The sequence below is a fragment of the Aquarana catesbeiana genome, linkage group LG03 (genome assembly GCF_042186555.1).
Source record: "Aquarana catesbeiana isolate 2022-GZ linkage group LG03, ASM4218655v1, whole genome shotgun sequence".
Lineage (NCBI taxonomy): Eukaryota > Metazoa > Chordata > Amphibia > Anura > Ranidae > Aquarana > Aquarana catesbeiana.
The window spans coordinates 379598201-379621948 of record NC_133326.1 but is presented as its reverse complement, the minus strand read 5'-3'; the positions used below and the strand labels follow the sequence as shown (position 1 = coordinate 379621948).

Sequence of the window (23748 nt, the reverse complement as noted above, 5' to 3'; positions counted from 1 at the left end):
AAAAGAACAGCGCTACATTCTTGACAGTTATTATCTATAACATGAGTGATATTTCAACAGCACAGTAGCTTACAGCAATCTAAGAAAGTTGAATCATCCGAGGGAGTAAATTGCATACAGATGTCATAAGTAGGGAGATGGAGATCCACTATACCACATGTCATATAACAGGTAAGGTTCAATAATGAAGCAAAGTGTATAGAAGGCACAGAAGGGGATGGGGTTACAGCTCCCAGGAGCTAGAGCAACTGGAGTCATGGGCCCGAACCCGACATGAGCCGTATCTAATGGAATTAAGGGCGAGGGCCCAAGTTCCCATGATATGTTAGAATGAACATTGGGAGGGCTCCCAAGTCAACACTACTAGGGAGAATGTAGTTGCACCCCGACCAATCATATCGTTCCTTCCTCCCTTAAACCAAAGTAAGTCGCATCGCCTGAGTCCACGCAGCCCAGATTTGATCAAATTTCTTAGGGCAATTACGTCCTAGGTAGGCTAATTTGTATAGTGGTAAGGCTGCGTCTACTAGGGCTCTCCACTGGTGTACCGTTGGGAGTTGGGTCATTCCATTTTTGGAGGACCGGTTTCCTCGCATAGAAGGCTGCGTAGAATATAACTTGCTTTTTTGCCTGTGTTGCTTCTGGTGTGTCCACAAAACCAAGTAGCATTGGCAGTGGGTCACAAGGAACTCTTATCTTAACTATAGAGTTGATATCGGCCACCACCCCCTTCTAGAAAAATTGTAGATGTGGACAAGACCATACAACATGAAAGAAAGTGCCTGTCTCTAAGGCACATTTAGGGCACAGGGCATTCTTGTCAGGGTACATCTTTGCGAGGCGTTCTGGAGATAAATATGCCCGGTGGATGAACCTTAGCTAGGTGAACCTGTCTCACACGGAGACCATGAGAGGAAGGCATTGCTGTATACCCTCCTCCCAATCATCGGCGAGAGCAGATCTTTCCGCCTGCCACCTTGAAAACAGCCGGGAGATCACAGGTGTCAAGGCCAACAAATTCAGCATAGAGGGCTGAGAGGGGTTTTAGGTCTTCAGCCAGGGCCAACATGCGCTCAATCCCATTAGCCTCCAACGTAATGGGGTGAGGGAACTGGGTCCAATAAGCATGTTGGAGCTGGATGTACCTGAAGAACATGAAAGTAGGCAGTCCATGCTCACCCCGCAGGTCGTCAAATGTCCGCAGCCCATCCGCAGATACAATATTCACCAGAGTTCTGATACCAAAGCGGGCCCATATCACAGGGTCCAGAATCGACCGGAAGTTCGGCAGTCTCGGATTGCCCCACAAGGGGGTTTTCAGAGACCAACAGTTGAGCTTCTCTACCTTTGCCCTCACCGTGTCCCAGACCCGCAGCGTAACACACATGGAAGTGGTAATGTTCGGGTTAGATCTGGGACCTCTGTATATCAAGTTCAGAGTATGAACCCAGCAATGCCGCCTCCAACGTAGCCACAGGGTTAGCTGGTTCCTCAGAGACAGCTACCATCTGACTGTTACAAGGACCGCTGCTTAGTAATATTTGACAAAACAAGGCATCGCTAGGCCCCCCAAAGAAACCGGAAGTTGAAGAGTGGTCTGCGCAATCCTGGGGGTGCTCCCATTGCATACGAAGGAGATGAAGACTATTCAATTTCTGAAAAAACAGACGCAGAAGGGGAACTGGGGTCTGTCTAAACAGATAGAGGAACTTGGGAAGCACAGACATTTTAATAAGGTTGACCCTACCAACAGGGGTGAGGGACAAAGTCTTCCAGGCAGCACATCTCCGGGTCAGGGAGGACAGGACCGGTTCTAAAAAGAGGTATAACTTGAGAAACTTCTTTGTGAATAACTACCCCCAAATATTTAAATTGGGAGACTATTTGCAGTGGTGTATCAATAGGTAGCCTTTCATCAGAGGAGTGCAAAGCAAACAGGATGGACTTCCCCCAGTTAACTCGAACACCCGAATACCTACCGAAGGTGTCAATAGTAGGAGAGCCTCTCTCAGTGAGGTAGCAGAGTTTCTAAGATACAAGAGGGTGTCATCGGCATAGAGGGAGATCTTCTCCTCTATGGGGCCTATGGTGATACCACTGACCGCGAGTGCTGAGCGTAGGAGGATCCCCATTGGCTCTATGGCTAGCGCAAAAAGTGCCGGGGAGAGTGGGCATCCCTGCCTCGTCCCTCTGTGTAGGCAGAAGGAAGGTGAGAGGACTGATCCAGTGTGCACTCTGGCTTTAGGGGTGGTGTATAGGGCCTTCACCCAAGAAATAAACCTAGGACCAAAGCAGAGCAGGACCTCCCATAGATATATCCATTCAACCGAATCAAATCCTTTTTCAGCATCCAGGGAGGCCACTGCATCCGAAGGGGCAAGATATTTGGCAGGACCCAGAACTGTGTAAAGCCTCCGGAGATTTATATCTGTGCCCTTACCTGGCATAAAACTAGTCTGGTCCTCATGAACTAGGGTAAGGATAACTTCATTCAATCTCCGCGCCAAGATCTTAGTGAGAATCTTGGCGTCTGCATTAAGCAGTGAAATCTGTCTTTAGGAGGCACACAGCTCGGGGTCCTTAACCGGCTTAGGTATAACTACTATAATTGCCTCCGCCATAGAGGCAGGGAGTGTCCCTTCCTTCCTTCCTTCCTTCCGGGTCTTGACTATCATCTCATGAAGCTTAGACGTTAGTTGTTCTCCGTATTGTTTATAAAATTCTGGGGGGATCCCGTCTGCACCCGGGATTTTCCCTGCCTGAAGGTCGCCCATAGCCTGTTGGACCTCTTCCACAGTTATGAGGCCATCGAGGCGTTAACGTGCTGTGTCAGAGAGGGTGGGGAAGTTGACCTGATCCAAAAAGGTAGTAAGCTATGTCAGAGTATCGGGCATTTATGGCCAGAGGATCTACCACCAATATCCCATTGGCATTACGAATATGGGCAATGGAGGAGATTGGTTGCTGCTCCTTAGCTAACCAAGCAAGGAGCCGCCCGATCTTACCACCCTACTCAAAGATGCACTGCGACTGTGCGAGATGCTGCTTTTTTGCCTTGGAGACCCTGAGAAGCATCACCTCCCGGTAGGCAGCCTGCATATCTAAATAAGTTATTGGGTTTTGGGATAACACGTACCGGGACTCAAGTCTGGGCTGCGGGCTCAGCCTCTGCAAGAGTGACAGATGCTTGCTGTCTAGCACTAGAGATGGAGGATTGGTAGGAACCCCTAACATAGGCCTTGAATGCGTCCCATGTAGCAGTACCTGCGTTTGTCAGCCAGACATTATTTATGTGAGTGGAAATTTCCGACTCCATTATGGGATCCGAGATCCAATAGCGTGATGGCCGCCACAGTCTCTCCGAAAGGTGTCAGGGTTTGAAAACTACACAGCATAGGGGCATGATCTGATATTCCCCTTGGTAAAATATCCACCTCATGTACACGAGAGAGCAGCCCACCACTAACATATATTAAATCTATGCGGGACATGGCTTGGCGAGATGTGGAGTGACAGGTGAAGACTCCGTGTCTCCACCGCCAGACATCAGTTAGGCCGTAGAGAGATGCCCATTGTGACAGAGGAGAGCCCACATCGGTCCCCTGAGACAGCCTATCCAGGGACGGGTTCGGGACCATGTTGAAATCTCCAGCAATAATGAGATTATCAGTATGGTATGTAGAGAGGAGAGGGATCAGGGACTTTAAAAGGGCAGTAGTGGCCGGTGGTGGTATATACAGCCCAAGAATTATCATTTTCATAGTGTCAATAACCACATGCAGAAGCACCTACCTGCCCTCCGGGTCCACCTTAACATCTAATAATTCATATGTCAGGGATTTATAGATCAATACACTAACTCCCCGGGCAAAATTAGAGTATGTGGCATGATAGTAGTGACCAACCCAGGGTTTTTTTCAAACTAAGTACCTTACTCCCCACCAGATGTGTCTCCTGGAGAATACAGACCTGTGGATTATATTTTTTCAGATATGTTAAAACGGAGCGCTTCACTTTGTCGTTAAGTCCCCGGACGTTCCAGGAGAGCAGCTTCATGTAGGCCATAGGGAAAACTGCCGTTTGGAAACGTCAGGGGAACAAATCAACAGTGGACCCGGAGAGGGACGCGCATAAATCACTACACAGACCTCCATACAAAGGGTCCGAGAGACCCGTGATAGAACCTTGAGCTGTAAACATTGAGACTGCCAGAGAGCGCTACCGTGACCTAAACATGTTGACAATTAAACCCCCAACCCCACCCCCCCACCATGCACAGCCGTTGGAACTCGGAGTGCCCATTCCCATAACCAAAACTTGGCTCAATCAGAGCACTTTAGGTATATCTCCTATGGGGGCAAGGAGAAAAATAAGGCGACCCGGGGGGGGGGGGGGGGGGGGGCACTAATCAGCGGTTTTACAATCAATGTAAGTCTCAAGCAACCGACCCCCAACCTGAATATAGTGAACAGAAACCAGCTAGTTTTACATCTTGAAATAAGTTCACTTAGCGTAGGCTAAGGGCACAGACTTGAAGGGTATAACAAAATAAATGAGAACAGTGTATAAACAGCACTTGCAACTGCCAGTCCCCTTTGTAGATTGCCGCCCCACAGTACTCTCACTCCTCCGGCACGAGGCTGCTTCCCGTGGCCCCGCCGCTCCCCTCAAAGCACCCACCCGACACAAAGAAGCCAATTGTGGAGGACAGCCATCCCTGCCAGGGGGAGAGGAGGGAGCTCCCACGGACCACCCTGTGCATCCCGCCACACAGCCCCGGGCGGACCATCAAACAGGAGATATCGGATTGGCCAACAGCGATCGGGAACCCAGTGAGAGGGGAGCCGCTGTCATTCCAGAATAAATAGGGGACAAACCGGGGACCCCCAACAGTGGAGCCAGCACGCTGGGACTCCCGGCAGGAGAATTAATTGGGGAACAATCAAACAGGGGAGAACTTGATCCAGGGACCTACAGCAGCAGTGGCAATCCTGGTCCGACCCAGCAGTAGTTATGCACAGATAATAAAGTTCCAGGATGCGTCTCTCGCCGGGCAGACGGAGAGCGGGATAGGCCCCATGGGGGCCTCAATACAGCGTGAGCCTGGTGAGGACAGCTCTGTCCATAGTCGGGGGGGGGGGGTAGTCAAGAGACAGGGCAGTACAGTGGCAAAAAGACAAGGCAGGAACAAAGACAGTTAGTTAATTACTGGGGACCTGATAGAGTATCCATCCAGTGGGAAGCCTCCTCCAGCGATGTAAAGTAACGGGTGGATTCCCCCTCAATTACCTGGAGGCGGGCAGGAAACAACATACTGTACTTGATTCCCTTGAGACGAAGCTGGGCCTTGACGTGGTAGAAGGTTCTGGGTCTCCGATCTTGGAAGTTTAACAGCCTGAAAATAAAGGTGCGCGGGGGGGGCTCCAGGGGGGCCTGCGTACAGGAGGCATCCTGTGGGCTCTCTCGACCGCGTAATGGGGGGAAAACACTGCACCGGGTAAGAGTGCAGAGCATTGGTTCTGTAAAGGCCACCGGATCCTGTCCCTCAGCGCCCTAAGGCAGGCCAACAACCCAGAGATTGTTCCTCCTGCTTCTTTTTTTCACTATCTTCCGCTCGGGTCTCCAGTGCCGTTATCTGAACCTGGATTGTGTGAAGGGAGGCACAATGGTCTCTAATAGAGTCTTCGGAGTCTCCTACGTGACGCTCCGCCTCTCCCAGTCTGTCGCAAAGTTTGTCCATGTCTCTGTGCATAAGTCCAAAATCTGTCTGCAGGACATCAATCTTGGCTGTGAGAGCATTTTTCCAGAGATAGCCTGCATTAGGGACTGAAATCTGTCCTCTTCCACCATTGCCGGATCTGAAGCAGGAGTTTGAGCCGCCATGTGCAAACTGGCGGGAAGGGTCCGCTGCCGCCCCTGCTGCGGAGAGACTTTAGGAGTGGAGGAATTCTTCCGTCCGGAGCCTGATTTACCCCTTCGCATACCAGGTGGGCTCCAGGTGGCACCGGGAGTAGATAGTGAGAGTTTTGCCGGAATTAATCGGATAAGAGTCAGGCAGGAGCGGAGCTCCAGTAGCACACGTCTACTCAGGCTGCCAGCTTGACCATGCCCCCGGTTATGTTAGATTTGATGGTGCTCCTAGGGGTCATCAAAGATTTGGATTATTTATTTATTTATTTATTTTTTTTATAACCTAACCCTGACTTGTACTTCTCAACAACATTGTCCCTTACTTGTTTGGAGAGTTCCTTGGTCTTCATGGCAGTGTTTGGCTAGTGGTGCCTCTTGCTTAGGTGTTGCAGCCTCTGGGGCCTTTCAAAAAGGTGTGTGTGTGTGTGTGTGTGTGTGTGTGTGTGTGTATATATAATGACAGATCATGTGACACTTAGATTGCACACGGGTGGACATTATTTCACTAATTATGTGACTTCTGAAGGTAATTGGGTGAGCTTTTTATGGGCTTCATAATAAAAGGGGTGAATACATACACACATGCCAATGATCCTTCTTCTTTCTTCTTCTAATTTTTACTTCACCAACTTAGACTATTGTGTTCTGATCCATCACATATAATTCAGATTAAAAAACATTGAACTAAAGGCTGTAATGTAACAAAATGGGTAAAAAGCCAAGGGGAGTGAATACTTTTGCAAGGCACTGTATACTGGTATACCAATAGGTTTTATTTAATGTCTTATTACCATGGAACTGCCTTTCTGTTGAAAAGAAAATATTTGAAAAAAGTGTCTGTCTCTTATTGAGGTGGTTAAAGAGGAAAATGAATTTAGTTGCCGATGAAGAGAGATTATGGGGACAAGAAGCAGGTTGCACAAAACTGACAGCTTTGGTCGGGAGCTGCTGTGCTAACCATGCGAGGTTAGTCCATCGATCTCCCCCCGCTGAGCTGTTGTGTTCTGACAGGGGGATGGCCTACGCCAGAACACTCTGATTAGCGCTGTCTACCCTTGGCTGAGAGCACTGATCGGGAGTCAGTCAGCTGCTGGTTTTCCAGCATGCATGTTTGACATACACATGGGCAGAATGTTGGCCGGAGTTTTTTATATAATTTTTTTTTTTTTGTACCTGCAAATGGCTCCTGACATTCTGCCTGTATGTATGGGGCTTTAGGGTTTATATAGACTGTTAATTGTTTTCCTTTCTTTACCATACAAGTTTGTGTGAGTGCAAATGAAATTTTGAAAGTTCTGTTGTACTTGTGCACTTAATCAATTACACAGCTCTGCTGTGAAGTCACCTGGTGATCTCTTGCATGCTGAGAGCCAGACCCAGCTGTCAATCAGGCACCAGGGTGGTTCCCGACTATGATCTTCTAGAGCAGTGGTTCTTAACCCTTCTAGTGCCGTGACCCCTTGATAAAATTTCCCAAGTTGTGGGGACCCCTAACAGTAAAATTATTTTCGTTGGTCGAGTTTGGCACAGTGGCGCCGTTTGCGGGCACAGTGGCTGCACAGTGGCGACGTTTGGCACAGTGGCTGTGTTTGGCACAGTGGCTGCATTTGATGGCACAGTGGCGACAATTGATGGGAAACAGTGGCTGCGTTTTTGATGACACAGTGGTGGCGTTTTAATGGTTTGAGTTTGTTTTGTTTTTTTGCGCCCCCACCACTGATTTATATATAAACTTACCAGTTGGTTCCTCAAAAGTGGTTATTCCATGCTAGATACAAAGTGTATAGCACCCAAACATGTATCTAGCACTGGCACTGAATAACCACTTTTGAGGAACCAACTGGGACGTTAGTAATGATATGTATTGTTCCATAATAAAAAAAAAAAAAAAAAAAAAAAAAAAAAAAAAAATTGTCATGTCAGCATTTACGTTTAAAAAAAAAAATCTATGTCTTCATTGCCCTGGTGACAAACGGTGCAAAATTCTTTTATAATTGTGTCTGACTTACCAAAAATCACAGGTGTTCTTCAGCTTCTGCAAGTGACGTTTAGTCGCCGCCCTCTTGGTACACTCGTCCGCAGCAAGTGGACTTCGGTGGGTGTAAAAATATGTCCGCTTGTCGCCTTCTAAGTGTAGCCTTACTGTGGACGAGAATACCAAGATGGCGGCGATGGAACGTCACTTCCGTGCAGTCTCTCCTCTCCAGGAAGTGACATCTCGCTGGCCGAGACAAACGGACTCCGGCAGTAACTTCGGGTCCGTCTCGGCCAGCATTCGCGACCCCCTGGCGAATCGGCAATCGACCCCCAGGTTGAGAACCACTGTTCTAGAGCCTGGAGCAGCTTTGCCCTGTCAGCTGACAGCAGGCAATAGCCCACTATAAACTGACTTTAGGTCACAGGAGACCAAAAGTAACTTCATCCTTGTGACCCACAAGAGAAGGCCATATTTCTCTCTTAATAATTTTTGGCGGTGTTAATTTCCTTTTACATGTATAAACTCATTTAGAATCTAATTAAAAGCACGTGCAAGAAATGAAAAGTCAAACTAAACCCTCAGTAGTTGTGCTAATGAACACCAGGGAAATTCTTGCATGTCTTGTTTTATGTAAACAATATTCAAACATAAAAGCAGGCTTCGTATTCAGGGCCGGTTGACACCAGATGCTTTCCAGTGTTCTTCAACTGCATCCAGAATGCATGCAGTTTGTCATGTATTCCAATGGCCCGTCAGTTCCAGTGCTGTCAACAATAAGTACAACCTGCTGCATATTTTTGTTTATTTATTTTTTGGTGTAGATTGCATCAAAACGCGTGTACACACACACACACACACACCAGACATGGATTGCGCAGAATAAATGAGAATAAAGATGCACCACAATTTCTGGATTTAAGATGTGAACAGCACAAATCTGAGGAGAGCAGGCCGAGTTCCCAGCACAGCCAGAAAATTGACTATGCTGTGTGATCAATTCTTAATAGGAAAGCGGAGGGACTGGCAAGATCACCAGGTATTTCATACAAAGATAACAGGTTACTTTTTCATACAAGTACATGGTACAGCAGGCATATATCAGGAATATGAAATGTTGGGGTAACGCATTCTTTCATAGCCAACCACATAGCCTTAAAAGGAGGCCAGCAATGGCACCTTAGTTTCCTTTTAAAATGCATTCCCATTTTTTCCAAACTGCATGACTGATGTGATTAATGCATTTATTTATTTTAGATATCTGTGCTTGCTATAGAAATTGGAAGGGCAGAAGTACATTTTTTACAATGAAGTGTACAGGGTTGTCCGAGTGTCAGCGCCTACAGTTTTTATTGGAAAACGCACTTCTTATGGAAACAAGCAAATGGAAGGTTCCATGTTTTCTAGATTCCACTATCAAGGTACACAGAAATTAGATTGCATCTTTGATGTAGTTTAAAGTAATTGTAAACCCTCAAATGTTTCTCTTAAAATAATAAACCTGTTATACTTATCTGCTCTGTGCACCGGTTTTGCACAGGGCATTCCTGATCCTTGGAAAAGGGATAAAAACTGCGCTATTGAATAAATTGAATAAGTACCAAGCTGCAGCTTAAAGTGATATACAACACCAACAGAACACGTAAAAAGAAAAAGCTGCGCTAATAATGAATTAATAAAAATAACCTGTGAATAAACACATTAAATGCGTGTGTCACAAACACAGTAAAAAGTGCAACAAAATTGTCCACCTATGGTCAAAAACTGATAAAGTGATAAAATATATATAATCGTGAATAACGGAATGGAGTAAATCCCAAGTACACCATATATATATTATATCATATTATGAAATAAACCATATGGTGAAAAATAATTGGGACAAAAATCTGGACAAATAAATATGAAAGCAGTCTATATCGTCAATGTTGAAGATGGTGGAACTGTGCAACACCCAGTGACGAGTCTTCAGGGGACACAAACTGTGAATCCAACACCACACTGAGTTGAGGCTTACCAGCTATACAAGGTAGATTTGCTTGTCACCCAAACCTGGGTATTGCGATCTCCTGCTGTTTGTAAGGGGCTTGTAGGTAGGGCGTTCCCTGAATCCCAGCCCAGATAGCAATCCACGTGTCTGTGTTAACCAACACTCTCCACTTGAGAAACTTGCTGCTGTACCCGGGACTAGAAAACGATCTGAGGGATGGTGGCGGTGGCTCCTTCCTCCCAGCCCCAGCCTGCAGCTCCACTTCCCAGGTCTCCCTTACCTGCCTGGGTGCAAAATAACCCGACGGGCTAGAGTGTTGGTTAACACTGACACACGTGGATCGCTATCTTATCTGGGCTGGGAGTCTGTGAATGCCCTACCTACAAGCCCCTTACAGCAGCGGGAGATCGCAATACCCAGGTCTGGGTGACAAGCTAATCTAGCTTGAATATCTGGTAAGCCTTAACTCTGTGTGGTGGTGGATTCACAGTTTGTGTCCCCTGAAGACTCGTCACTGGGTGTTGCAATATTTCTTCGTCTTCAACATTGATGATATAGACTGTTTTCATATTTATTTGTCCAGATTTTTGTCCCAGTTCCGATCCTTCCCTTCTTGGGTCCCTTGGTGGCGCTCTTGGCTCCTCCTCGCAAAATGTGGTGCAGCCATGCACGGTAGGTAGCCAATCAGGTTGAAAAAAGACACAAGTCCATCTAGTTCAACATCAGCTTGTTCAATTAAGCAGAGATGTACCAGATTTTGCACTTTGTTTTAGTAAATTAACCCTTATGCCTTGTTCTGCACTTTGTATGGGTGGCCATCTAGAAATGGGGGTTTTTGCTTCCTTATATCAGATCATCCAGCAAGGGGAACTAGCAGTCAGAAGCCTCAATGACTATGATCTAACATTGTAGATGTGAGGCTTTAAACACAGGAGTGTCTAGGCACTCTCACATACTTGACTGTGCACTGCAAAAGTTAAATTTTTCAGAGGGCACAATTAAATTCTAACATAGCAAATCTTACTTTGGTGTTCAGGTCCACTTGAATAGTTAAACTGATAACTGGTCACATATTTGCAACCCAGATCCTGCTACTGTGCTAACCCTTTACTCAAAGTAGTAGTCCAGCCAAAGCTTGTTTGTCTGTACGTCTTCTGCGGATCACAGGACTACAGTTTGTCATGCACTCCTGTGACCCCTTTCCAGCAGACATTGGGCTGAAGCCCACTGACATCAGAGCTGGGGAAAGATCAAGACAATATGGTCGGGATCTGCCCACAACCCTGGACCGGCACCTGGCTCAGCCTATTGGCGAGGTGCTCAGAGCCTGAAACCTATACTTCTTCTTCTCTTTTTAATGCCAATTTTCTTTATTGAACAGTGCTTGAGGTAATTGCAGCAGTGTTAGTGCACTTGCAAAAAGAACATTTTAGTACTATCAGTGATACTTTATTATTTGCACTAACATGCAAATTTTCAGGACAAGCTTTCAGGATGTTTCCCTTCAAGGTACTGCTTGAACCTTGAAGAAAGGGGAAAACTTATCCTGAAAATTTGGATGTTGGTGTGAAAAATCACAGCTAGTACTCCATATTCGTAGTTCCATATTTTCATTTCACCACAACTCTGCCATATGTGCCGAACCATTGGCAATATATGAATTTGTGGATCCTTTAAATCTTTGGTAACCATTTTTGTTTTACAGGGCACAGATATCTCTCCAATGCAGTATGAGCAAGTAGTTCTTTGGATGGATGAATTGAGATTACACTTCCAATTTTATCCTGAAACTTTTGGCTCGGCTGCTAGTTTTCTCAATCGCATCTTAGCAACTGTAAAAGTGAGTGGTCCTCTGTGCATTTTTGCAGTATTTTTATCTTGTCAGAATAGGCTTAATGCATATTGCAAACACAGGCCAATCAAATTGCATGGAACATATTTGTTACTAAATGACCAGATTAAATTCTTCTTTGCACTTACAAAAAGTCATCTAAGTGTGAGTGAAATTTTAAATGCATTTTGTAGCGATTATTAAATTTTAAGTGATTCTCCCCCCTCACCTATGTATTTGTCACCTATAGGTCCAGGTGAAGTATCTTCGATGTATTGCCATCACGTGCTTATATCTTGCTGCCAAAACCAATGAAGAGGATGAGGTAAAGGCCTTGTTCTGAGTGTTTAATATTTGCTTTCAGAGTTTCTTGCTTCATTTGAATGTAAAAAACTTCAATTAAAATAGATGTAAATGGATAGGTAGGTGTGTGTGTGGGATTTTGTCCTGCAACAGGGAAACAACTGAATGCATCTAGGCCTAAAAGATCTTGGCCGATTTATAAGACTGGGTATAGCAATAATTGGACCTTCTGACTTGTGACATGTCTGCTCATAGCAATACTGATCACACACTTTACCAGACATCGTGGGTTGAAGCTCCTTTGTAGGAAATGTCTTGAACAATCACTTATCAGACCATATTACTTCATCACTCAGGGTTTCACATTTGAGCTTAATTCACCAGATAATGCATTTTTGTGAATTTCGTTAGACTTTTTTTTTTTTTTTTTTTTTTTTTGCAGATTTTCAGACAGAACTGTAATATGTTAATGTATGACAGACTTCCTTGTCATAGGCAGGTGGCTTGTTAAAAGCTCCCTCTGCCTGCTGTCACTTATGCTGGCCATACAAAAACAATGTCTTCCTTCAAAAAAAATTTCCCCCAGTCGTCTTCTTGGTCAGCCCTTGAGAGCTCCTCCTCACACACAGGAAACACATTGCTGCTAATTTCTTTAAAGGGCGGTCCCTGGTCAGTCTTAGTGTTTCCTCCATCCGGAGGAGACATGTTGCCTAAGGACCTGAGGGGCTCCTATCTCCCAAGGGAAGTCACTTCCGGGGGCAGACGACATCATCAGCGTGCTCTGGGGGAGCTGGTCCGGCCCCCTTAAAGGCGCGGGGAGAGGGAATGGCCGGCTAGTGCCATTTTCTCGTGGCTGCAGCTGCAGGGAACAGCGTGAACGCCACAACAAGTCCAGGATGCAGGAGGCGGATTAACTCGCATCTGCCCAAGCTCCCAGGGACACAGGTAGGCACCAGTGAGGGACCTTTTGTTGTCTGTAGGGGGAACAGCAGGCTAGATAGTGGTGGTCTCGAGCAACTGGGGCACTACAGGTGGTAGCAGGTGTCACTGGGTGTGCACTATGTAATGGCTGGTTAAGCGTATCCTTTTCTCATGCTTTGGGCCCCTGTTTTTGTTTTTTGGCAGGCCAAGCCTCCTAAAGACCCAAAGCCCACTCCCAGGAAGAGGTGTGCAAAATGTGCTACCAAGAGGTCCTTGGGATACACAGAGCCGCTATGTCAAGTCTGCTAGGCAGATTGGTTAACCCCTTCCAGCCGAGCGTACACAGATATGCGTACTCGGCTTTTGGGGGTTTTACCGGGATGATACCCGCAGCTGCAGGCATCATCCCAGTATTGATTTTTAGAGCCGGTGATCGTCTTTCCAGTGATAACAGCTGATGCGGCTAAAAGCCGTTCGGCTGTTATACCAGAGGAGCGGGAGGGGACTTTCCCCCCGAAAACGGCGATCTGAATACTTTGAAGTCCAAAGGAGGGATCGGGGGTCTTTTGGACCCCCGATCCCTCCATAAAGAGTACCTGTCACCACCTATTACTGTCATAAGGCATGTTTACATTCCTTGTGACAGCAATAAAAGTGATCAATTTTTTTTTTTTTTTTAAACACAATTTATAAATATAAAAATAAAATAAATAAGAAAAAAAAATGTTTTAAAGCGCCCCCGTGAGCTCGCGCAGCAAAGAAAATGCATACGGAAGTCGCGCCCGCATATGTAAACGGTGTTCATATCACACGTGAGGTATCGCCGCGATCGTCAGAGCGAGAGCAATAATTCTAGCACTAGACCTCCTCTGTAACTCTAACCGTCGCCTATGGAGATTTTTAGGTACCGTAGTTTGTCGCCATTCCACGAGTGCGTGCAATTATAAAGCATGACATGTTTGGTATCTATTTACTCCTCGTAACATCATCTTTCACATTATACAAAAAAATTGGGCTAACTTTACTGTTTGGTTTTTTTAAATACATGAAAGTGCCCCTTTTCCCAAAAAGTTGCGTTTAAAACACCGCTGCACAAATACCATGTGATATAAAATATTGCAACAATCACCATTTTATTCTCTAGATTCTCTGCTAAAAAAATATATATGTTTGGGGGCTCTAAGTAAATTTTCTAGCAAAAAATACGGATTTTAACTTGTAAACACCAAATGTCAAAAATAGGCTTAGTCATGAAAGGGTTAAACAGTCGTCTGCAATTTACTTACAAATTTTTGGATCTGTGAGGGATGACATGGCTACTACCTTTTTAAGGATCTTAAATTAATTTCAGAGGTAAAACCTAAAAACAACTCCCTCTGGAAGCTCCTCTCCCATAGCCTCGCCAAGATCAGTCGCCTCAGGGTCGCAGGAGATGGCGAGAAAACGAGCAGGTAGCAGCGCAGTTAGCGAAAAAGCCACCCACAGCTCAGATTCAGAGCAGGAAGATGGGGGGGGGGGGGAGAAAAAGAGGGCCCAGGTAAAAATGGTCCCTAGAAGATGTACAGTACCTGACCGCGAGATTGTGTTTCCAGTGCGATCCCATTGCGCTGGTTCTCTGTGACAGGGTACTGTGCATGCCGCGCTGGCTTGCTGATCGGGAAAGGAAAACTTTTTTTTCCTTTCGCGATGAGCGACAGGCAGTGCTGACAGCTGTCTGGTATGAATCATGAGGGGGAACGCCACGCCAAATTTTAAATGAAAAAACCGGCGTGGGTTCCCCCCCAGGGGCATACCAGGCCCTTAGGTCTGGTACGGATTGTAAGGGGAACCCCCTACGCCAAAAAATCGGCGTGGGGATCTCCCCAAATCCATACCAGACCCTTATCCGAGCACACAGCCCGACTGGTCAGGAATGGGGGTGGGGACGAGCGAGCGCCCCCCCCCCCCTCCTGAGCTGTACCAGGCCGCATGCCCTCAACATGGGGGGGGGTGGGCGCTTTGGGGGAGGGGGGCACCCTGTGGGCCCCCCCCACAGCACCTTGTCCCCATGTTGATGAGGACAAGGGCCTTTTCCCGACAACCCTGGCCGTTGTCGGGGTCTGCAGGCGGAGGGCTTATCGGAATCCGGGAGCCCCCTTTAATAAGGGGGCCCCCAGATCCCGGCACCCCACCCTATGTGAATGAGTATGGGGTACATGGTACCCTTACCCATTCACCTAGGGGAAAAAAGTGTCAATAAAAAAAAACACACTACACAGGTTTTAAAAGTAATTTATTAGGCAGCTCCGGGTTCTTCTGCCAACTTTGGGGGTCTCTCAGGCCTCTTCTCCCTCTCTCTGGTGTCATCTTCACGCTCTCTGGTTCTTCTCAGGTGCCTTCTTCCTTCTTCTGCCGGGCTCCTCCGCTATCGCTCTTTTGCTGGAGGAGGAGCCCGGTCTTCTGCGCTGTCTTGTCCCCTCTTCTCTTCCAAAGATGTTGACACGACGCTCTCTCCTGCTGGAATGCTGTGTGCGAGCTGCGCAGCCATTTATATAGGCGATGACCCTGCCCCCTTGTGACGTCACAGTCCCAGCATGCGCAGGGACTCTGGGGTCACGCCCCCTTATGGGATTATATATGAGACTTTGGAAATAGAGGAAGAAAAAGTACTTCCTCCAAAACATGACCTGATGTACCAAGATCTAAGGAAGAAAAAGTATTCCCGGTCCACCAGGTGATGTCGGACCTGGTGAGGAATGAGTGGGCAGACCCAGAAAAGAAGTTCTTGTTTGCAGCTAGCCATAGAAGCGGTTGCCTTTCAGTGACGATCCACAGGAGGTATGGAATAAGAACCCTAAATTGGATGCGCTACTATCGAAAGTATTGGCCTTTGAAGACATGGGGCCTCTAAAAGACTGTATGGACAAGATGGGCGACGTTATCCTAAAGAGAGCCTGGGGAAACAAGTGTTGCCAACCTGAAGCCTGCGCTGGCCACCACTTGCGTGGCATCTTGATTTTTTTGCCTCACCAAACTTTAGGACCATATCAAAAAGGGTACCCTTAGGGAAGAGCTTTTGAAAACCCGACTGGTTCTCTCCAAGGCAGTCGGTTACATAGATGAGATGAGTCCAGATGAGTCCACAGAATCCGTCAAACTGGCAGCTAGATCAGGGGGTCTAGCCGTGGCAGCCCGGCGTGCTATCTTATGAAAACTTTATCAGGGGATCCTGCATCCAAGATGAAACTATGTAACCTCCCATTTTTCTGGAGATCTTCTATTGGGAAAACTGGCTTGGACTAAGCACTAGACAGAACAGCGGACAGGAAGAAAGCCTTCCCGATAGAGAAGCGCAAACTTCCACAAAAGAGATTCTTTCATGGGCTAAGAGAGCATCCGCAAGAAGAGGAGAGATTACCCAAAAAAGCACTGAAGGGGTCACAAGGAAAAGCCGAGTAACGTCTTCCTTGGCTCTTCTAACCAAACCCCAAAACAATGACGACAGAATGCCAGCAGGGGGGAGACCTTCCTACCTCCAATGGCAGAAGACAGCCAACCAGTTTATCTTTTGGCATCGTTGTAAGGGGTTACTCCCTGAAATTCAGTTGTCATACTCCAGAGAGATTTCTATTAACAAAACTTCCCAGAGATCCCGAAAAAACAATGCCGTTGTTGCTGGGGGAGATGGTAGACCAGAAGGTCCTGACTCCAGTCCCAGAGGAAGAAAAACAAAGGGGTTTTTGTGATCAAAAAACCTTCAGGGAAGTTTCGATTGATAGTAAATCTAAAACCCCTGAGCTAAGCGATACAATACAAAAAATTCCGCATGGAATCCATATTCTGTCAATTTTCTTCAACCAGGAACTTTCATGGTGACCATGGATCTTAGGGATGCCCATCTCCACATTCCCATACGAGAAGAGTCCCAGAGATATCTGAGGTTGACGGTGGAGATAGAGGGAAAGGAGTATCATTTCCAAAGCAGGGATCTTCCTTTTGGGCTACCACAAGGGTCACCAAGGATATTTACCAAGTCCTAGCAGATGCCCTGGCCCCTCTGAAGTTGAAGATGACCGTAGTACCGTACCTAGACCTTCTATTCGCGGCACCGTCAGAAGTACAGCTGGTAAAAGACCTAGCAGAAGCTCAACTATGGCTGAAGTCATTAGGATGGATTTTAAACATTGAAAAATCCAGCCTGTGTCCCACTCAGAACTTCTGGTTTCTGGGATATCTGCTCAACTCCATAGATCAGAAAACATCCCTTCCAGAGGAGAGAATCCAAGGCCTCGCCAAGAGGGTAAAATCTGTACAGAACCTCCTGCTATCCATCAGGGAGCTGATGTTGGTTCTGGGTCTAATGACCCCAACGATACCGGCATTGCAATGGGCCAAGTATTGTCTCTAAGGCCCTTGAAAAATCTCTCTCCTTAAAAAAAAAAAAAAAAAAACAGCACGAGGATCTAGACAAGACACTCTTACTCCCAACCTCCGTTAAGAGGTCACTCTGGTGGTGGAGGATCCACGCAAACCTAAACCAGGGTCTGGCATGGTCTTTCCCAACCTCACGGAAGTTGACCATGGACGTAGTAGTTGTGGATGGGGAGCCCACCTAGCAGGTCAGCCTGCTCAGTGGAAATGGTCCCCGGAAACAGCCCAGGCGTCTTAGAAATGGAGGGAGCTTATGGCAATAGCCAAAGCCATTGAATACTTCCAAGACCAGTTAAGAAATCAAGACACCCTGATCATGTTTGACAATGCCACGGCAGTAGCTTATGTGAACAAGCAAAGGGGGAAAGAGGAGCCCCTCCTTAAGCCACATCTCCAACCAGATCTGTCGATGGGCAGAAGGGAATCTACTGTCTCTGGGAGTGGTCCACCTAAAAGGGGGGGGGGGGGGACAAATCAAGTGGCGGACTTCCTCAGCCGCCAAGAGATCTCCCAAGAGGAATGGGCATTAGACCCAGAGGTGTTCAGGGAAATTACAGCCCGCTAGGGAATAACTAATGGATCTATTTGCATCCTGGAAAAACACCAAGGTGAAGCGTTTCTACTCGCTAAACCGGCAAGACCGTCCTCTGGGAATAGATGCACTTCAAAACCCATGGGATTTCAAGATGTGCTATGCTTTCCCCCGGGTATATCTGATTCCTTGAGTAATGAAGAAATTCCTACAGGAACGGACAAAGTTGATATTGTTAGCACAATATTGGCCCAAGAGAGCCTGGTTCTCTCAGCTCCTCAGTCTCTCAGCAGAAGAGCCCTGGCTACTTCCTCGCAGGGACAACCTGATGTGTCAGGGACCCCTAACAGGTCTAAGACAAAGCTTCAATTGGGCGGCCTGGCTACTGAGGAAGACATCTTGAGATCGAAAGGACTCTCAGATAAAACGGTGACCACCCTTCTGAATGCTAGGAAACCGAATACCAGGGCCGTTTACAGAAAGACCTGTAGAAATTTTAACAGCTGGTGCGCTGAAAATAAGATAAAAGATGGATACACAGACTATTCTTGAGTTCCTACAGCAGGGTGCTGATAAAGGTCTAGCGCTCTGTACGCTGAAGGTCCAGATTGCAGCGCTGTTGGTGTATCTAAAACGGACACTACAAGTAGACCCGTTTTTTGTCTATCGATTTTGCAGTGTGCTAAGTACAGACCACCCAAGACACAAATGTCCCACATGGCATCTGTCGGTGGTACTGAGGGGGATCATCAAAAGCCCCTTTGAGCCTCTACAAGAAACATCTTTACACCTGCTGACACTCAAAACTGCGTCCCTCGTGGCTATCACTACAGCACGTAGGATAGGGTTACTCGAGGCTCTGTCTGAACTTCTTCTTAAGATTCACAATGACAGAATCGTCCTTCAAACAGATCCGGTATTTACACCGAATGTGACAAATTTTCATAAATCCCAGGATATAATACTACCTTCATTTTTGTAGTTCACTGGCTAATAACAAAGGGCAAGAACTAGGCCTTCTTGATGTTAGATGAAATCACCAATGAGTTAGAGCATCAAACACTCTATTCATCCTGTACGCTGGAAAACAAAAAGGTAAACAAGCATCCAAAAAAAAAAAAAATAGCGAGATGGATCAAGTCAGTGATACTTGAGTGCTACGAAGTTATGGAAGGAACACCGCCAAAAGATCTAAGGGCTTATTCAACAAGGGCTTTAGCAGCCTTGTGGGCAGAGAAGGCTGAAGCCACTCCGGAGCAAATTTGCAGGGCAGCAAAGTAATCTTGGTCAAGATTCTCTACCTTTTTGTTCAGCATTAGAGACTGGATCTGATATCCAGCCAGGACCAGGCTTATGGTAGGAGAGTCCTCCAAGCCGTTTGTCCCACCCTAGTCTGGTGAGTACTTGGTTATCCTCTCAAGGGCTGACCTGGAAGACGACTGGGGGAAAAGCAGAGTTAGTTCTTACCTGTAACTGTTTCCAGTAGACTTCCAGGGCAGCACGATCCCACCCTAATGTTTAACCTTGTGGTGTTGTATGTTTGTTTTTTTTTTTAGATTGCGGCCTTCGGTTCTCCTGGATGACTGACCAGGGACCTGAGGGACCGCCCTTTAAAGAAATTAGTGGCAATGTGTTTCCTGTGTGTGATGAGCTGCTCCATCTCTCAAGGACTGCCCCGGAAGACTAATGGAAACAGAGTTACCAGTAAGAACTAACTCTGCTTTTTCATTTTAAGAACGCTCGTTCAATTTTCTAATCGTTAGTGGAGTCAAATCGATTTTCATTTTTGTCCATAGTGACAGGAAAATTTGAAGGAGCAGAATAAAAAACTTGATGGTGAAAGGAATTTTCAGAGAGTGTATGTGGTTTTCGTTGAGAAATTAAATTTATTAACTGAATGTTTTTAAAAGCAAGTGAAATTTTCAAACGACACTTTCATTTTAGCGAATGTACAAAGATTATTCGTGTGAACAATGTCGACTGAAATTCGATACGTGTATGGCCAGCATAAGGCTTGGTTCACACTATGCAGTTTGCTTTTGATCTGTTTTTGCTGTGTGCACATGCAATTTTTGCGTTTTTTTTTTTTTTTTTTTTTTTTTTTTTTTTTTTTTTTGTTTGCTCCTCCCCGTATAAATGTGTATATACACACCCAGAAGTGGGATATATGGGATATATGGGCATTTTAACTAGGAGTCAGATTTGAAGGGTGAACGGGAGATATAACACTTTTATATTAAAGAAGTACTAAAAGCTGAGTTTTTTTTTTTTTTTTTTTCCCCCATGGATATAATCATTTTAACCACTTGACAACTGGGCACTTAAACCCCCCTCCTGCCCAGACCAATTTTCAGCTTTCAGTGCTCACACTTTGAATGACAATTAGTGGTATTTGATCACCTCTGGGTTTTTTATTTTTTTCGCTATAAATGAAAAAAGACCGAAAATTTTGAGAAACGCATTTTTCTTAGTTTCTGTGATAAAATTTTGCAAATTATTAATTTTTTCTTCATAAATTTTGGCCACAATTTATACTGCTACATATCTTTGGTAAAAATAACCCAAATTAGTGGATATTATTTGGCCTTTGAAAGTTAGAGAGTCTACAAGCTGTGGTGCAAATCATAAAAAATTGATCATACCTGATGTACTGAAGGCCTATCTCATTTCTTGCGACCCGAACAAGTCAGGAAAGTACAAATACCCCCCAAATGACCCCTTTTTTTTTGAAAGTAGACATTCCAAGGTATTTAGTAAGAGGCATGGTGAGGTTTTTGATGTCATTTTTTTTCCACAATTCTTTGCAAAATGAAGATTTTGTATTTATTTTTTTCCCCCACAAAATTGTCATTGTAATAGGTTATTTCTTTCACATGGCATGTGTATACCACAAATGACACCCCAAAATACATTCTGCTACTCCTGAGTATTACGATACCATATGTGTGGGATATATTTTTCACAGCTTGGCCACATAGAGAGGCCCAATATGCAGGGAGCACCGTCAGGGGTTGTTGGCTATTACATTTTTGAAGGCCCTGGAGCACCAGGACAATGACACGTGGCACTGATGGCACGTGGCACTGATGACAGATGGCACGTGACACTGATGACAGATGGCACGTGACACTGATGACAGATGGCACTGATGACAGATGGCACTTATACGTGGCAGTGGGGACAGATGGCACTGAGATCACGTTATTTGCCTTTTTTTTTTTTTTTTATATGACACTCACAATCTGCAGCCGTTCGCTCTCCCTCCTCACACGCTGTCTCTGTGTGAGGAGGGAGAGCTGACGATGAGAGATGATCTCATATGTTTACATATGAGATCATCTCTCATTGGAAGCTCCGATCGCCCTGTAAATGGCCGCTGTGATTGGCATTTACAGCGATCTGTGACTGGCTGTGTCCAAGGGACACGGCCAGCACAGAATTTCCTGATGTGCACCCGCAGGAGCGTGCATCGCGGAAGTAAGCAGGAGGACGTGCAAGGACAACCTCCCGGCAACTGGCGTCCGCGCTATAGCCGTCTTTCGGCTATAGCGCGAGCGTGAAGTGGTTAAATATAATACACAATACTGGTAAATGTTTACTTTAAATATAATTGTAATGCCTTCTATTACCTCCAGTCTATCTCGTCTGGGTTCAGTTTTCCCTGCACAGTCTTTTAACCACTTCAGCTCCAGAAGATTTTACCCCCTTCCTGACCACAGCACTTTTTACAATTTGGCACTGCGTCGCTTTAACTGACAATTGGTCATGCAATGCTGTACCCAAACTAAATATGCGTCCCTTTTTTTTTTTTTTTTTTCCCACAAATAGAGCTTTCTTTTGGTGGTATTTGATCACCTCTGCGGTATTTATATTTTGCGCTATAAACAAAAAAAAGCGTCAGTTTTGAAAAAAACTCCTTTTTTACTTTTTGATATAATAAATACCCCCCCCAAACAAAAAAAAAAAGAAACCTAATTTGTTCATCACTTTAGGCCAATAAATTATTCTTTTACATAGCTTTGGAAAAAAAAAATCACAATAAGTGCATATAGATTGTTTTGCGCAAAAGTTATAACGTCTACAAACTATGGGAAAGATTTTTTTTTTTTTTTTTTTTTTTTTTTTTTTTTTTTCACTAGTAATGGCGGTGATCTGTGATTTTTTTTTTTTTTTTTTTTTTATCGGTATTGCGGCAGACAGATCGAACGCTTTTGACACATTTTTGGGACCATTGACATTTATAGAGCTATAAGTGGTATAAATATGCACTGATTACTGTGTAAATGCCACTAGTAGGGAAGGGGTTAACACTAGGGGGTGATCAAGGGGTTAAATGTGTGTTCTCTGGATGTGTTCTAACTGTATGGGGATAGGACTGACTGGGGGAGGAGACATATCGTTTTTTTCCTACTAAGTAGGAACAACGTGATGTCTCCTCTCCTCTGACTGAACAGGGTTTTTTGTGTTTTTACGCACATAAATCCCTATGCTGGCTCTCGTGCTCACTATCACGCCTGCCGGCCGGCCGGCCATGCGCATCTGGTTCCCTTGCCGCGGGCGCCCCTCTGGCGACTCTTAAAGGGAAAGCCGTGCCCGTATGGGTTTCGCCCAGGAGAGCCATTCTATAGCGTTATATCTACATGAGCCAGTCGGGAAGTGAGTGTGGTGTTTTTTTGTTTTTTTTTGTTTTTTTTTTCAGCATAATTATACTTTCCTGCTCTGTAATGGTTTTGCACAGAGTAGCCCCGATCCTCCTTTTTTGGGGTCCCCACCACCGCTTCTGGCTCCTTCTGCCTTCAGGGTGCCGCAATAGCAAGCTGCAAAGTATAGTACAGAGTGCCCCTATAGCAAGGTAAAAAAAACTTCTGCGTTTTAGAACCACTCACTTCCTGTCCCATGAGGCATTGCTCCTCACACATTCACAAGTTCTCAGGCACTTACTGATATGTATGGATGATGTACTGAGCTGTATGTGTGCTTCACTGTATTTCCGGATATGTAAATAAACAATTAATTCTGTATGCAGTCCAACTAATCGGCTGACCGATTAATCGATTCTGAAAATAGTCGTCAACTGTTTTCATAATCGATTAATTTCGACCCTAATACACACACAAAATCGACTAAAGAAGGTACAAATTCCAAAATTTTTATTGAACAGAACGAACAATTTCCGTTTTTAAGGTGTACTGTTTTCATTATGAGAAATCGCATACGAAAGACTGCATGATCAGAAAAAATAAACAAAAAAGGCCTCTGTCATACAAGAATTTTAGTATGTTATTTCCTTTCTCAGTTCCAACTTCATGTGAAACATTGAGGAAAACCAAACGATCGTTAGGCCGTTTTTTTGTTGTTTTTTATTTTTCCCCTCAGTGTGATACAAGCTTAGGTATATCTATTTTTAGTAATGTTTTAACAACTCGATGCCTGGCCACAGTAAATTTACTGCAGGATGAGCAGGCAGGATCACGCATGTACGTCATCCTGCTTCTTCCAGATTAGGGGATTGCGGCTCCTGTGAACGCCATGGCCACCAGACACAGTGGATTGCGGCTGCTTTGAGCGGCTAGGCGATCATGTGATCACAATGTCATCAAAGCTGTTATGAATGTATGAATCCATTTCTGGCCGCCCCAGATTGGTGCTGTGTGCAAATTCGATTATAGAATATGTCAGATAACTGTTTTACAGCTCCCTATAAATCTTTATTGAATATAAAGATTGTGTGGTGTGTGTTTGTTGGTTTTTTGTTTTTTTTGGGGTTTTTTTTTGTTTTTTTACAGGTATTAACAATTTAACATTTTGCTATATTTCATTAATCGTACATCACGGGACACAGAGCCATAGTAATTACTATGTGGGTTATAGTCCAC

The 23748-nt window shown here is 45.3% G+C and overlaps 1 protein-coding gene across 1 annotated transcript in view; it reads left to right on the top strand.

Annotated features, from left to right (window-relative positions):
• The window catches only part of CCNI2 (cyclin I family member 2), a 57199-nt gene that overhangs the window by 19924 nt on the left and 13527 nt on the right, over positions 1 to 23748 (top strand). The window contains exons 2-4 of the mRNA XM_073620670.1: positions 9143 to 9306; positions 11581 to 11715; positions 11957 to 12031. Of these exons, the coding sequence (XP_073476771.1) occupies positions 9193 to 9306; positions 11581 to 11715; positions 11957 to 12031 (324 nt within the window). The 5' untranslated portion in view covers positions 9143 to 9192. The remainder of the gene's footprint in view (positions 1 to 9142; positions 9307 to 11580; positions 11716 to 11956; positions 12032 to 23748) is intronic.